This window comes from Plodia interpunctella, chromosome 8, assembly GCF_027563975.2.
Source record: "Plodia interpunctella isolate USDA-ARS_2022_Savannah chromosome 8, ilPloInte3.2, whole genome shotgun sequence".
Taxonomy (NCBI): domain Eukaryota; kingdom Metazoa; phylum Arthropoda; class Insecta; order Lepidoptera; family Pyralidae; genus Plodia; species Plodia interpunctella.
This window is the reverse complement of record NC_071301.1, coordinates 154,195-171,237: the sequence shown is the minus strand read 5'-3', so window position 1 is coordinate 171,237 and position 17,043 is coordinate 154,195. Positions and strand designations below refer to the sequence as shown.

General features: G+C 41.4%; 2 protein-coding genes across 2 annotated transcripts; one reads left to right on the top strand and one right to left on the bottom strand.

The window, feature by feature from the left end:
• The first annotated feature begins 948 nt into the window (after nucleotides 1–948).
• Nucleotides 949–15,366, top strand: LOC128671805 (glutamate receptor ionotropic, kainate 2-like). The gene is made up of 18 exons (XM_053748574.1): nucleotides 949–1,048; nucleotides 1,685–1,830; nucleotides 2,315–2,482; nucleotides 2,864–3,018; nucleotides 3,649–3,845; nucleotides 4,142–4,419; nucleotides 6,796–7,029; nucleotides 7,330–7,393; nucleotides 7,620–7,765; nucleotides 8,152–8,313; nucleotides 9,019–9,218; nucleotides 10,619–10,820; nucleotides 11,051–11,136; nucleotides 12,068–12,149; nucleotides 12,766–12,814; nucleotides 13,155–13,270; nucleotides 13,940–14,161; nucleotides 14,622–15,366. The coding sequence occupies exons 1-18, from the start codon at nucleotides 976–978 to the stop codon at nucleotides 14,835–14,837; spliced, it is 2,796 nt and encodes a 931-aa protein (XP_053604549.1). The 5' UTR covers nucleotides 949–975; the 3' UTR covers nucleotides 14,838–15,366.
• Nucleotides 15,367–15,637: 271 nt separating this feature from the next.
• On the bottom strand, nucleotides 15,638–16,288 carry LOC128672155 (uncharacterized). Its single transcript, XM_053749102.1, has one exon. The coding sequence runs from the start codon at nucleotides 16,286–16,288 to the stop codon at nucleotides 15,638–15,640; it is 651 nt and encodes a 216-aa protein (XP_053605077.1).
• Nucleotides 16,289–17,043: the final 755 nt, after the last annotated feature.

Here is a 17,043-nt window from a genome sequence, read left to right as displayed (position 1 = left end):
AATCACGCTATGGTTTCTCACACAAATCATACTAATATTATAAAGAGGTAAGCGTTTTATATGTAAAAAGACATTGTAAATTAAAGGGTGCATGTTTACAATTATTATAATTACACAAGCATGTTAATCCTTAAATCAAAATTAAAATCAATCAAATCATTTATTCAGAAATTAGGCCTTCACAGGCACTTTTTAAAAGTATTTAGTAAGTATTGAGATTATTTCATTATCAAGAGAATTTTACGAAGATAAATTTTGTCTTTTACAGCACATAAATTGGATTAATAGATTCTGAAATATCGTATATAATCTTACAGAGTACGCGATAAAACAAAATACTGAGATTTTTCTATGAAATTCACGCGGGCAAAAGCTAGTAAATAATAAATATCCTATGGACAAGTGACACAGTTTAAGTTTGCCCCAAGGTAAGTTCGCGATTTGAACTCAAAAATACTATATTCTATAACACATATATATACTCGTATATATATGTGTTATATGCTATACAAACAAACAGCTAAAGCCCGGGCAGGTTAATTTGAAAAATATCATTTTCCATCTTGACCGGACCGGGGATTTAAGCCGTGACCTCCAGTGCAGCAGTCCGGCCGCATGACGACCACTACGGAGGTAGGCAAACTAAATTTGGTAGCATGAGTGGTACAAATAGTCTCCTGTCTCAAAATTTAATTATTTATTAGGATCTAGCTTTGCAAAATTTTAAGAATAAGAGGATTCATGCTAATATAATAAATGCGAAAATCTGTTTGTCTTTCTGTGTGTCTGCTTTCGCTTGTTTGAATAGATAATAGTTTATTATCCGGGATCAAACATAGGCTACCGCGGGCGAAGCTGCGAGCAACACCTAGTTCTAAATTTTCGCAGACGACTAAATATTGTGTTACGTCACGGGCTGAAAATAGCTCGCAAAGCGGGCCACGCGCCTGCGCAAGCGCGCGACAGTCCGCCGCGATGTCGGCGCCCGCGCGCCTTGTTTTGTTGATTTGTGGCGCGAGTGTGGCCGCACAGACTGAAATATTTATTGGTTAGTACATGTCTATTATGTTTGAGTCTGTAATCATAATAAATTAATAAATGTAGTGATTGAAGTGAATCAAATAGGTAGTTAAGATATAACCTTATTCTTCTTTTCATCACAACAGTTTTCTGCAGAATTTTCCATAACTTCCCTTTGTAATCTTCAGAATTGGGTGTACTTGTTGATAAAAATAACGTTATTTACTTACCTGTTTTAAATGTTTAACCAGATTTGAAAACCGATACCTATGAAGCCTTTTTTTCTAACAACAGGGTAGAGAGTAGTGCATTCGTTTGATAGAAATGGCGTTAAGTCCACCTTTTGTACAAATACTGTTTTTGTAATTTTGTGCAATAAATTAAAAAAAAAATCTTGGGAAAACTTTTGTTCCCATTGGAAAGCGACTACTAGGCCATTATATATAATAGAGAGGAACTCAGAATTTTTAAATTAGATTTGATTTCTCTCATCTCCGCATGTAGGTTAACTGGTTGCGTTCTATGACGCCTCCAGGGGGCAACAGCGTAATAATAACCTTAATTTTTGAAAATTTGATTATTACAACCAGCCGCCTGTTTAACGGCAACCCTTCTTGGGAATGCTATTGCAGCAACCAGCTACCTGATCCAATTGATTTCGTAGGTGTGACAGAGCCGGACCCCGTCCGCGGACAGCAGCTGGCGGCGGCGGTGGCGGCGGCGCTGGGCGCGCGCGGGTCCCCCGCGCCCCCTGCGCCGCCAGTTGAGCCCGACGAGCCGCTCGCCGTGCCTGCACATGTCTGCGCTCAGGTACATAGTACAGTTCGTGGTTCCCATGGATGCAAACATGGAATAAGCACAAACACATTCTCGGACTGGAAATCGAACTCAGGTCTTCATGTGGAAGTGGAGTTATACACTACATATAAACCTATGGTACCTACAATAAATATCACACCTTTACTTCATACCTACGCGAAATTCGAAGGCAAAGTTTACCTGATGCTATCCAGGTGTCGGTAAAAGTTATGCTAGCCTAGTAGTGTGTGATGCTAGTGCATAGACCTCTCCATTATACAGGAGAGGCAGCTGACACTACATTTTGCTCCTTTTTCGCTCTAGGGTGGAGATAAATATTACAGATAGAGACAAAGTTGCCCATTATGAAGGCCAAGGAGAGTGTAGCCCTTTCTTTTGATTAACTTTTACAATCTTCACAGGAAGAGAGATAGCGATAACATTCCACCAATATGGGACAGATAATCATTTAAAAATATTACAATAATGTTTGAAGGCGCGCGCGGGAGCAGTGGGCGTGGCTATAGGCGGCGGCGCCTTGTCTGCGGCGCTGGGCTCTGAAGCCGGCGCACGCGCAGGTTTGCCGACCTTGCTGCTTGATGACGCGCCCAACAGCAGCGGGGACGCGCTCGCTATGCATCCGCACTCCACTGTACTTGCACAGGTACTTTATGAGCTTTTAGGTCCATTGCGATCTCGTTGCGTAGATCGTAGACCATGTAGATCTTCTCAAAATGCGCCTATAACCGGCGAGCATATGTGAAGTGAGCGATGAGTGCGTAGACGAAGGAAGAGGGATTTATGGATTGCAGGAAGTGGAAATGTCAATAGCTTCTGCCTAGCCCTGGGAAACAGTCGTGCCAATCTCATCATCATCATTTCAGCCTTTTTTTGAGCAAAGGCCTCTTTTCGCGTACATCACTTTCCTCTGACCTGTACCTCTCTGACAGAGACGTGAGAATATGTTTTATTGAAATGAAAAAAGATAACTTTATTAGTTCGCCCGTGAATTTCGTTTAAATATGTACAAACATTGAATGTGTAGGTGTGTTCTGAGCTATGTGAGGCTAAGGGCTGGCGCCGCGCGGTGTTCCTCCACGAAGGCAGCGCGTCCGGCGCATCCCTGATCGCTCCCGACAGCAAGACCCTGGCCCTGCTCCCGCGTATGCTGCCGCCGCCACAAGAAGAGGCACTACTCAGGTAACATCTGCTACACCGTGAGTACTAGCTTTGTTCGTAGGGGAAACCCTTCTGTTAACGCCATCTATGTCGGAGTTACCGCAACTCGCAGGACAGAGGACATCACCAGCACTCGCGCGGCAAGTGTGGAGTGCGCTGCGAGAGGGGATGATGACGCGTCTATCTTGAAGAGGGGACTGCGTTTTTTTTTTTTGACTAGACACAACGACACGGCTTTTCCCACTGTTCATGTATCCCACAATTAATGTTAATTAATTCTTTTCTTTTATATTAGTTGTAAAGTTCCGCAATAAAGTTTCAATCATAAATACAATAAAGGCAACTTCATTGAAGAGCTCCTGAGACCCTGACCAGATTACAAATCTAAGTAACACCTTCGTTCACTAAAATCCAATCTTGAGATTAATTGATGATGATGATTTTTTAGTAGTTTTAAACCATTTACCAGTGTACTAGTTAGGCAAACAAGGACACGCCCACCTGATGGAAAACGGTCACTCAATAGACAACAACTGCAGGAGTTGCATACTCCTATAGTTGTTGTCCATTGACTGAGTATATTGCCGACTTGCTGACTAGCAGAGCAGTACACATTAAGTACAACGATGCCAGTGATCATAAAATTGTCAGGAACCTGTTACTCCTGCTGAAGAAGTCAGGCGAGAGGAACTTCATCGTGTGGTGCAGCGCGGAGTGCTGCACGCGGGTGCTTGACGCGGCGCAGCGCGCGGGCCTGCTGGCTGACAGCCACTCCTACATCCTGCTCACGCTGGACCTCCACACGCAGCCGTTGGAACCCTACAGCCACGGCGGGGCTAATATCACCAGTCAGTCTATTCAATACATTTGCACCAGAATTACTGGCTTTGGCTAATATTTGTACTTTTAACGTTTTAGAGAAGCAATCCAACTAATCTCTCCTCCAAAAGCTCCAGCAAATCTCTAAATACTACTTAAATTTGGTGTGAAGTACCTTATATTTATAACCATAACATACATACATACATTAGATACATTTTATTCGGATAAATTACGAGGGTCAATAACCCATCTATATCGGTATACCGACCATATTACGATCTTACGATGCATCAGATGAGAGGTTTCAAAAAATTTTAAACAGCATTTCAGCTGTTCGACCTGGAATCTGAGGGCATGAAGACAATGATGAGCAACTGGAAGACTGCATACTTGTCCCGTTTCGCGGACTCCGCGGACATCTCAGTCGAGGCGGGGAGGGTGATGATGGCGCCCCCCACGGCTCTGGTGCTGGCCTACGACGCTGCAACGCTACTGGGCGCGGCCATGGAGCACCTGGGCTTGCCTGGTGCGCTGTCAGCTGACTGCGACAGGGGCCGCGGCGCCTTTCACGCCGGCTCGCTCATTAATTATATTCGATCGGTAAGTGTTTTTGGGATACGTTTGACTAAGGTCGCTGTAATATGACTATTATTTTATAAATCTCAGACGACGTATATTGTTGAATAATGATTAAAGAGTGGCATCGTTAGGATTATTGGGTGCATTCAGTGCGTACATAGGTACCTACTATCAGTACTCTCAATGTATAATTCATCTCAACTGAATAAATAATAATAATTTCAATACAGCACAGCAGACACTAAACTTACCTTGCCTTGTAGTCAAAATCAAAGTATTTATTCAGAAATTAGACTTTTCATAGTACAATCTCATCTTCATGTTATTCTTTTATCACGTATTATGTTACCGGTGAACATATATGATTCAAATTCGTATTTTTTCCCATCTTTAGTTTAATATCCTGTTTCCCACTACGCATCTCGTCCCGCAACTTGTCCAATCCTTCCATGCAGGGCCCGTACCGTTTTCCACATATTCACATCACGTTTTTCGCAATGTGTCGCGCCCCGTTTCCCACTACTTGCCTCGCCCATTTTCCACTACGTGTCTCCGTGCCATTTCTCCCACTCCCGCTTTCTGAAACGCGTGCCGTCCTGTTTTCCACGACGTATTACGTCCAGATTTTTTATTAACCGCAAACAGTAGTTTCATATAAATTTTCACCCCTACTTCATTCCCCTTGAGATGCAATGTTCAAAAAATAGATAATGCATTAGTATATTTTCTTCTTCTTCCTCTTACCTGCTACATTTCAAGTTATTTATTGGTGTGGGTGTAATTTACTACAAATAGTATGTTTACCGATTTTCAGTTTTTTATCTTGAAAATAGTATTCAGTCCCATACAATCTTTTACCCCTATTTTGAAGGGGTTGAGGGTTAATTTTCAGAAAAATCTTAAACACGTATTCATTAACTTGTTGTAAACAACTAAAATTCAAAATTTTAAGTAACAACTTCAACAGTGTAGAACTTTCATATAAAAGTATTTCATCCCTTTTGGGGGTGGAATTTCTAAAAATCCTCTCTTAGTGCTCACTTGTAGGTGGGGGTATTACGCCAGGGAACCTACATGCTAAATTTCAGCTTCCTACGCCCAGTAGTTTCGGCTGTACGTTATCTGTCAGTCAGTCAGTCACTCAGTAACGCAAGAGTTTTATATATTACTTACTCAAAGTAAGAACCATTATTATCTATGCACTTTTGCCATCTCATAGGTAGTTCATTGATCCCTTTACTAAAAAAAACCATTCGGACGGGAATCAATAAAATCCTTGAAGGCGGTTTGGACTGCCCTATCGGAGTTGAATTTTTTCCTTTGGAAGAAGTAATCCAAATTTCGAAAAAAATAGTAATCTGTTGGAGCAAGGTCCGGGGAGTACGGTGGATGTCTTAGACATTCCAATTGAAACTCTCTAATTTGGTAGCCGTCTGTTGTGCAGTGCTAGCGTTGTCGTGAAGCAGCAGTGGCGTGGAGCGATTGACCAGCCTCGGTTGTTTAGGAGCTAGCTTTTCCATCATAGTTTGCAATTGCTGACAATAGACGTCTGCCATAATCGTCTGGCCAGATTTGAGAAAACTGTAATGAACGACACCGGCACTAGTCCAGCAAACGCTTACAGTGTTTGGTGGACTAAGTAAGACTAATTGAGTAACTTTTTTTGGGTCAATTTTCGCTTGGGGCAGGATTTGGCTGGCTGGCCAGGGTCCAGCCATTGCGATGAGCATTTTCGATTATCGTAGGGAATCTACTTTTCATCACAGGTAATGATTTGATTTGAAAACCCTTCATTATTGTGTTGGTTAAGTAATGTATCGCAGTAGTCGATACGCATTAGCTGGTTTGCTTCACTCAATTCGTGAGGTCCTTTCAAGTTTCTTAATCTTCCCAATTAGCTTCAAGTGGATTAAAATAGTTTTATCACTAACACCAAAGCCTGTCCACGGGGCTTGTTCTGCAGGTCGAAATTTCCAGAACGAAAACGTTGGAACCAAAAACGAACTGTGTTTTCTTTTGCGACACGACCGCCATACACATAATCAACCCTTCGAGCCGTTTCTGCAGCACTGGTGCCAGGGTGGAACCCGTACTCGTAAATAACGCGATATTTCAAGTTTTTCATTTTGTAAACTGAGTGACGCAAACAGAAAAATCAGAAGAAAAAAAAAATAATGACGGTTAACGAAACACAAATACATGTGTAAAATAGCTGTATAAATTTGGAATTCCTAACCAAAGAGGAGAAATTTGTGATTAAAGTGGCCAGTACAACAAAACGCTAATTTCATATGTAAGGACCTTATATATAGATTTGTTTCAACTTACATTTGGTCTTATCATGTCAGAAGGATTTACTATGATTATCAATTGATTCGTTGTTGTGTGTACATACAGGAGGAATGGAACTCGTCAATTTGCGTGAGCGGCGGCGGCGCGTCCTGGGAGACGGACGGCGGGCGCCGCTCCGTGCAGCTGGGCGTGGCCGAGCTGGCGCGCGGCGGCGGGCTGCAGCGCGCGGGCGTGTGGGCGCCGCGCGCGGGCGTCGCATGGCAGCGCGGGCCGCAGGTCGTGCCCGACGTCCCTGCTGACTCCATGGAGAACCGCACTTTCACCGTGCTCATTGCTGTTGTAATTATCTTCCTGAATATTATATATGCATCACACATTCTTTTTCTCTTTTTTTATTTCTAATGTGTTAACTAGCTGTGAAACTCTGAGTCAGCGTAAAAAAATAAACCTATTTTGAAAATTGCTGTTATTTTTCAACCAACCGCCTGCGTTACGTCATTTATTTTTGGGAATGCTATTTTTGCATCAGCTGCTGAGGCTATATATTCCTCAGTTACCTAATACGACTTCGACAGGATCACAAGCCAAACCTTTAGACATGCACCACAAAATGAGCAGTATTTCCTCTTTTCTTCACAGAATGCTCCGTACGTTATGGTAAAGGAGTCGACGGAGAGACTGTCCGGGAATGATCGTTATGAAGGTAATAACAACACTGCTCTATATCTGTGACTAGAGTGCAGTTTCTCTCAAGATTTTTTTCATTCGCCGGTGTGAGTGGTGGCCGATGAAAAATAGCATCCATGAGTCAGAATGGTATACAAATTCATGTCACACGAATGAGATTCGAACCTGGGACCTTTAGTTTGATCCGCATTGCCATACCATGATTAACATTATTATAGTAGACTTTAATTTTACTTGTATAGGGTTCTGCATCGAGCTGATCGAGCGGCTTGCCGAGCATCTGCATTTCAACTACACGTTCGTGGAGCAGCTCGACGGGAAGTACGGCGACGTTAATGTGGATACGGGCGAGTGGAACGGCATGACGGGCCGGCTCATGAAGGATCCGGTATTGTTTACGTTCTACAGATAAACATTTATCGTCAACCATCATAAAGTTCTCGCTGATGGGGCGTAGGATTTCCTTATGGACGGATAAGGAGTATGGGACATGAACCACCACGCGGACCCATTGCGGATTGGCGAGCTTTTAACGACTGCAAATGTAACCAGGATCAATGAGTTAACGTGCCATCCAAAGTACGCAGGAGCTCAAGATAATACATTTTTGGTCACCCATCCAATGGACGACCAATGTTGATCACAGAGCGAGCGCGCTTATCACTACAACCAGCGCGCAACAACAAGCACACGGCAATGTGATTGGTTCGCTGCGTCTCACTTCGAATCAAATTGATAGTGATAGTGCAATGCAAACCCGCACTTCGCCCTCAGGACATCGACTTCGCCATCACGGACCTGACGATCACGGCGCAGCGTGAGACCGTGGTGGACTTCACGACGCCCTTCATGAACCTCGGCATCACCATCCTCTTCCGCAAGGCCGAGGAGCCCGAGCCGGAGCTCTTCGCGTTTCTGCTACCCTTCTCCAATGCGGTAATACAGATATTGAGGATTACTTATTGGTTCACTCCACGTACACATAAGTAATGTATTTTCAAAAGCTAAAAGGTGATGCTAACCACCGTGTGAAATATACAAGTAAAACAAAAGAAAATATGTTATAATGTTTAACTGAACGGGAAACGGAATATGGGGTTTTTGATCATTTGGATCTATCCGAATAGTCATACACCCTATATTATATCTGCTACAAATACGCAAATAACATTAAGGGTCTTTACCCCACATATCACTTTCACTTGGCAGCCAACACACGTGCACTCAAGTCGGGTTGTATCGCCAAAATCGCTGATAGTCACTATTTCATACTTATCACTTTAAAATTCTATTGACAGATCCTATATACCTTTTAAATTTCAAAATCAGACCAACAGTTCGAAAGTTATCGCGTTATATAAGTACCCTACATGCATACAAAAAATTTATTTTTGCTCCAAGTTTTTTTTAATTTTTTTTTTTTAAATAAATTTAATTGTAGACCTGAAAAAGCATGAGTTATTTTTTAGATAGTAGGTAGGTATTACGTTGCGGTCAAAGCAATGTATAATAAAATCATTGTATCTTTCACTTCTAGTACTAATACCTACCTATAAAGAATTAAAATTAAATTTTCAAATCATATAAGTAGATATTAAAGTTTATTTGATGAATTTGTAAAAAAATATAGTCACGTTACAGGTTTGGCTGTGCTTAGGTTTCGCATACCTCGGCACCTCTCTGATCTTGTACGTGGTGGGGCGGCTCTGCCCCGAGGAGTGGCAGAACCCGTACCCCTGCCACGACGAGGTCGAGGCTTTGGAGAACCAGTTCACGCTGGCTAACGCGCTGTGGTTCAACTTGGGCGCTGTGCTGCTGCAGGGCTCTGAGATCGCTCCTGTGTAACTTTTATTTTTTATTTTATTTTTAACAGACCAAAGTTATAAATAAAAGCAAAATAAATAATAGAGTTGAGCACTGAAGCACAGTGAGTGAGTTCTGAGTTACAATATTCAGCAGGAATCACTGTGACATCAGCAAGATGGGACAGGAACCGACCTGGGGGCCACCATGAAACATAAAGCACGTACCAAGGCATTGCGTCCGCACGTTCGCTTTGTTTGCACGATGCGTACACGATATGGGAAAAAGAGACAGCATGTGCAACAGCCTAACATTTCAAGTAATTTTCACTTCACACATCACAAAAATGATGATGTTTCATACAAACTCGGGGTTTACCCTATTTCACCCTCTATGAAGTGGAATTTCTAAAAAAACATTCGTTAGTGGTGTTTCCCGCTACATGTCTGCGTAAGCATGCCAGTAGTTTGTAGCTTGTGAGAAATAACTATAAATATAAATTGACGAGAAGGTTGCCTGTGAAGGTCTAATTTCTGAATAAATGATTTGAATTTGATTTGAATTTCGAATTTGAATTTACACTTGTATCCGGTACGAATGTTTGCTAGTCTACTACCTTCTTGCTAAATTTCATATGTTTAGCCACACTTGTTTTTGAGCCGTGTCAGCCGTATCAATGACACGGGGCCCTTACTTCTATTTCTGAGATAAAAACTACCTAACCAACAACTTTACACTGAAAATCCCATCAAAATTGTATAAGCCCTTCCGGAGATTAACCTGAACAAACAAAGAAAGAAAGAAAGAAATCATTTATTCGGCAAACACATAAAATCCAAACATACAAAAGAGTAACAAATATATATCGAATAAAATATGTAAGCCGAAATGGCGACCAGCTCAGCATGGTGCCAAGGTATCAAGCCAAGGCGCTGATTTTCAGCTGGAACCAAGTACAAAAGTAGGTATGGTGGCAAAATAAACAAGTTAATATGTACGGAAACAGAAACAAACAAAAACAAACAACAGCAAACAATAGGATTAAACATATGACTTAGGAAAAAATGTAAAAAAAGGAATAAGGATAAATTACATGGAAGCTATGGAAAAAAAAATATATATATAAAGTATAAATATGAACCTAAAAATAATTCAATGTATTGCCCTCAATTAACAGACCGACAGATAGTCAAAAAATCTAAAAAATATATGTTTCGATGTAATTGGGTAAACCGCGTCACACTCTTATACAATTTAAAATAATGTAGTTATTTTGAAATTACAGACAGACACCTCAATTTTATTTAATTGTGTAATGAGAGATAACGTTTTCGTTAACTCTATTTGTCAATGATTTATTTATGTGAAAACATTTATCATTCACATTGATGGCAACTAATCATTGACAATGAAATGTAGGTAGTGAGTGTTGTTGTAGGGCGTACGGCACGCGCGCGGTGGCCAGCGTGTGGTGGCTGTTCGCGCTGATCATCACCAGCTCGTACACGGCGAACCTGGCCACGCTGCTGGCCATGAAGTCCTCCACCGAGCTCATCCACAACGTGCAGGAGCTGGCCGACAACGACATCGGCATCACCTACGGTGCTAAAGATGGAGGCTCGACTTATACGTTCTTCCAGGTCAAACATTCTTCTGGCTCAACAATTCTTCTTCTCTTCCATATTTTATATTTTATATATATATATTCCCAATACTTTTGACATAGTATGTTAATACCCTCCATTTCAATGTACTTATCACTTGCCACTTAATTCGACACTCGCTTCCTAATTAAGCTTTCTTTGACACAGACCATCCATCAAATAATATAATATACTTACATCTGAATAAATATGTTCTATATTTTCAGCACTCTCAAAATGAGTTGTATAAAAAGATGTTCGCACACATGCGCCAGCACAGGATGCCGGACTCGAACAACGAGGGGATTAACAAGTAAGAGATACAGCTGAATATACAGCTTCCCTTTCGTGTGCACAGCGCCTTATTGTGACATACTTATTAAATAAAAAGGCTAGTTATAAGGATCCACAGGTAATGTTTTTATATCTGTGTGAGGATCTCAAACATAGTTGTTTTATTGTAAAATAGTTTCGATGTAATTCATGAAAAGAGAGGAACGTTGACTGCTTGATTTGGGAAAAATCAGATAGATGGCGCTGTGATTTAAAATTAAATTATTTCGAGGAAAATTGGCGCTAGTAGTTTTTCTCCCACACTGTCGTCGAACAGTTTGCCAAATGTTGGCGCATTCCGGTTTTTTTATTAGTAAATATTATCGGTAAATAAGAGCTCTCATAAAAATAAAGTAATGATCACGTTTTCGCGTCGGCATGTGTCTGAGTTCGGCAACAGTGTGGTGTTGGCTTGATCTCCGAAACTACTGAGCCTAAAATTTGAAAAAAATCCAAATATTATTCATTATTTGTAGATTACAGGGAAACCTACATATAACAGATTCTATAAAATAACGTTTTACACCTGACCGTTTACCTAACGATTTTGACCTGTTTTTTTCATTATGTTGTTGTAAGTACCTATTTGTACTTATACCAAATGACACAGTTATTACTATACTACCTATTAACATACCATACATTACCTATGTTTGATATAATAAATAAATGACTGATTTCATTACGAAATCGATATGATGATCATGATTTTGGATCTTCTTTCAACGGCCATAGAGTTATCACAAATTGTTGTAGTAAGTTTTATAGGTGACAACAGCATTCCCAAAGAGGTTGATCACCGGCAAAAATAACAGCCGAATCTCAGAAATGTTTAAGAGACCCGGTAAACCCTAAGCTCCGGCGCGTCTTAGCCGAGTCACACGCGTGTAGACGAGAGTGTCGTGTTGTAGGGTGCTGAACGAGAGCTACGCGTTCCTGGCGGAGTCCACCACCATCGAGTACACTGTGGAGCGGAACTGCAACGTCACCATGGTAAGGGCTTTTATTTTACACGACTGTCTAGTCCACACAAGGAATTTTATTTTTTATTTTATGAGTTACTAGCAGCCCGTCCTGGCTTCGCTAGGGTTCACCCTCATTTAACTACCCTAAAGGTCAAACTTTAAGAAATCCTGAAACACGGATTTCACTATTTTTGTTTCATAGCATTTATGCCAATTTTCAAGTAGATCAGTAAAAATTTTCGTTATTTTTCATACAAATTTTACTCCCATTTTTTACCCCTTGAAAATTCCTTTCTTATCTGAGCACTACGTAATAACCTAAAGCTACTGCCCAAATGTCGAGTTTATAGCTTCTATGGTTTAGGCTGGGCGTTGGTTAGAAAACACGCTTGTTCTTTTATAGACATAGATTATTAGCAATGAAGATGAGAGTGTGTCACACTATCACGTCAGGGATGTGTAGAATAGGAAGAATTTGGTATGGTTCCTGGTATAGTGAGTTATAAGCATATTTCTTATGTCATCTCTAGTTGATAGCAATAATGGCCCTGCAATTGCTTTAAATCCAAGTGGTTTGTTGTAAGTAGTAATTGGTTTGGTACTCAATTAGTTTGCTTATTCTATAATAATATTGTCTTTCGCAGGTGGGCAACCTCCTAGACAGCAAAGGTTACGGTCTCGCTATGAAAAAGAGTAAGTTTACCTTGCCAGACTACCGCGGCTATTGAGAGAGATTATGCAGTGTTTAGTTACTGTAGCTACACTACAGTAACTAGAGTCATTAGGTAGATTAGATATACGTGAAAATAAATGTAATGAATTCAGTACAATACTAAATCCCAACCATGGCATCGTCTCAATCAGTCGTCCTATCGTTAACTAAGACAACCCTTGTTTCTATAACATACGTGGCCAACGTCACATCCAATCTCACTTATTTCCAGAGGCGATGGCTAGAGGCTTACAGATTGTCACTTGTTACGATTCTTATGGATCCTGTCATTGGAGGACTAAGGGATTGTATAATTTGCAGACTCCCCGTACCGCCAGGAGCTGAACTTGGCGCTGCTCCGATTCCAGGAGGCGGGCATTCTGCGTGAGATGAAGCACAAGTGGTGGAAGGAGATGCACGGCGGTGGCGCCTGCGACGTGGGTGTTATACTCTGAATCATTAATTCTTGTTATGTCGTCAGTGGATCTCACTATTACAATAATCGACAACTGCAAGAAGTTGTTAAAATGTTAATTTACTTGGAGGCTTTGATAAAACAAATAAAAAATTCCTTGGTTTTGCGCCAATTATATAGTTTGGATTAGCATCATCATCTTTTTTTTGTGAATGCACAAAATAATATTTGACTCTGACGCATAATAATGTTATTTCCTTGCATAACTAAGTATCAAAGGTATTTCTTGCTGTGTCTTCTACTTTCATAATAATATCATTTCTAACTTTCTAACCCGTTCCTTCCATCTCCTTTTCAGCCTTGCTTCTTTTTCCTGTCCGTCCATCCACATTCATCAATTCTTTATTACATGCATCTTTTCCCTTCACATAACATAATTTATCAATTCGGACAATTGCCGTCTACTTATTCCACTAGTCCTGTTGAGTTGTTCTGTAACGGGACAACTGAGAGCAGTAGTTTCATGGGACAAGTGGATATAATATTTTAGGTTGGTCCATGAGGAAAACTGGTTGCATCTTCATCGATTCAACTCAACTACTCACTCGAAGGGATTTCTGAAAAAGAACTCCATAAGCTTCGGGATATCCTGGTGTGAATTGATCTTGATAAATTAAATTGGTTTAATCAGGTGGCGGAAGAGTACGCCAACGAGGAGCTCCGCATGGCGAATTTCCTGGGTCTGTTCCTAGTGCTGGTGGTGGGCAGCGCGCTGGGCATCGTGGTGTCGTGCGTGGACCTGGCCTGGGCGGCGGCGCGAAGCACGCGCGAGCCGGGCGCCACCTTCCTGCAGCGATATTGGACCGAGCTGCGCTTCGTCTTCCGCTTCGACTTGCTGGAGAAACCGCTGCAGGTAACGACTCCGATCATTTGTTTACATTTTCTTACACTAGTGTCATCATAGGTGTTACACAATATAATAGCTAGTATCTCTAACAAATACAATAGCGTTTTTTGTGATTTTGTCTAACCACTTGACGTACTCCAACTCGCCTTGCATGATGGGGATGGAATTTATTTAGTAATATGTAGGTCATGTCATCATGTCTTTTTACATGTTATCGACGTACACGGACTACGTGTACGTCGATGACATGTAAAAAGTATAATAAAAAAATTAATCTTCTCATAGTAAGAGAAATTTCTATTATTATTTCGTATATTCAAAAAACTTCAAATTAGAAAGATTTTCAGGATCCTCCACTGATGTAAGAAAACCACTTACTTAGTTTAAGGAAAAAAAAGTCTTCATAAAATAAACCTCACATGCACTTTTTACGTCATATTTAATTTCTAATGCAATGATCTGGCAGGGTCCACTCCTCAGTGTATCAAGCGGGTCACCCCCTCCCGAGTCGCAGCAAGGCGAAGAATCGCCGCCCGAAGACGAGCGTCTGCGATCCATGTCGCTAGCGTCGGGCGGCGCGGCGAGCCCGCGACGGCGCCGCTCCTCCATGCACGCCGCCAGCGTGCGGCTCGCGCGACACGCCACCGTGCAATCCCACACTCCCACGCCGTCTGAGAGATAATGTCAAAAAACGTTGTATAGAAAGTCCGAAGAAAAATATTATATTTGTGTGAATTCCTTCAAGAAAAAATTGTTCATTGATTTGATATTAATTTACCTTTTTAGCTTTCCAATTGGCTTAACTCTCTCGCTCATCTTGGCGTATTCCAGGTTGCATTAGGGATTATGACGCCGTGAAGCCCAGGGTCAGCGTAAAAGTAAACCTTAAAATTGAAAAGATTTGGCTATGATATTGCAGCCGGTCGCAGCCTCAGTTAGGGGTATTAATCAGGCAGGCGGTAGGTTGTAAAGTCATAGTCAAATCTTGGGAATTATATTGTTGTCCATCAGTTACGAAGGCTTTATATATGACAAGCACGAGAGGATGTGGAGCGGTCTATGGCTATTCCAGGGCGGGTCCACTCGCCACTTCCAATTAGCTTCACCTCAGATACTCTATTCTATTATTTTTTTACACTGTACTGAGATTTCACATGTAGATAAGTTATGTAGGTAAAGTATGTAAAAAATAAAGTTGTACGCTTAACTAATTGCTATTTTAATTTTTGTATGGTAGGTGACAGATAAGTGACTCTGATTGGACTGCAGGGTTAGCTTTCCTTTGATACCTATACTTAATACAATCGTCAATAACATTAATTCAAATAATAGACATCACTATATTAATAAAAATTTTAAAATTTTTGTTTATTCAGACCATAAGTCCATTTTTTTTTGTTAGTAACAATGAAACCTTAACCTATTGTTAGTAAATACAAATACAAAAAAAACAAAACACACACACACAAAAACATCCATCAGTCACTGCTGCCCAGTTCCGTGTGAGACTGCGCAACAGCGACCGATGTACACACAGTCCATTCTGCTGGCCTCCATACTCAGGATGCTGTCGGTGCTGGCCCGCATCCTGCGCACCAGGGATGCACACCGCTTCCGCATAGTAGCGTAGAAGCAATCTACTTTCGCTTCTGCAAACATCCCTGATGCACTACAGGATCTAGGCAACCCCATCAGCATCCTGAATGCGTTGTTATATTGGACGCGAAGAGCGCTGTATGATTTTTGCGTGTATGTAGCCCATAGGCTACATGTATAAAAAGATGTGCAATATGCTCGAAAGAGTGTAACTTTCACTTCCTTCGAGCAACGTGCAAATCTTCGAGCTATCACATTAGCCCTCACCGCCAGCGCCCTCCGCTCCCTTTCGATGTCGTCATTGTCCTTGAGGTCAGAAACAAGATGGTGTCCCAGGTATTTAACACTGTCAACTCGCCTCATTAAAACACCGTTTAATTTGACCGGTGGTATGTCTAATGACTTCCTGCCTCTGGACTCAAAAACCATGACTTCACTCTTGTCCACATTATAAACCAATCCGTGCGAACTGGCGTAAGCTTCACAGATGGCCAACAACTTTTTCAGACCACAGGGGGACGCACTCAATAACACCATGTCATCAGCGTAACTTATTTACACAGACATCGTCTATGTGACAACCAACACGAGTGTTACTGAGCGCGACAATCGAGTCATTGATGTACAGATTGAAGAGCGTCGGCGAGGACAGCCCGCCCTGACGCACGGCGACGACCCAGACATACCTCCCGCCCACTTCACGCTATTGACTTAGCCTCCATACCAATATTTATAAATATTGACAAGCTCAGGAGGAACCTGAGCCTTTTCTAGTTTTTCCCAAAGTATGTCATATGAAACCAAGTCAAAAGCCTTTGACAGGTCCAGGAAGCACGTATGAACTGCCGTCTGACGGCTAGTATAATAATTGATAGTATGCTTAACACTCAAGATTGCCGCTTCGGTCGACAACCCTGGACGAAACCCAAACTGGTTATCGTGAGGATTAACAAAGATGTTTAAATGTTTATTAAGTATACTATCAAATATCTTCGAAATGACTGTAGCTAGTGATATTGGCCTGTAGTTATGCTTGTCCGAAAGGTTACCGGTTTTACTTTTGAGTATTGGTACAACCACAGTTTTAATCATATCTTTGGGCAAGTAAGAATGGCTCAGGCATAAGTTAAACAGCATGGATAATAGTCTCGGCAAGTGTGGACCTGCATGCTGCATATGCTCAATGCTAAGACTGTCATGGCCAGGAGATTTACCTCTAGTCATAGATTTTATAACATTTTGTATTTCTTTTGAAGAGAAATGAATTCCTAATTCCCTACCACTGTCAGCAC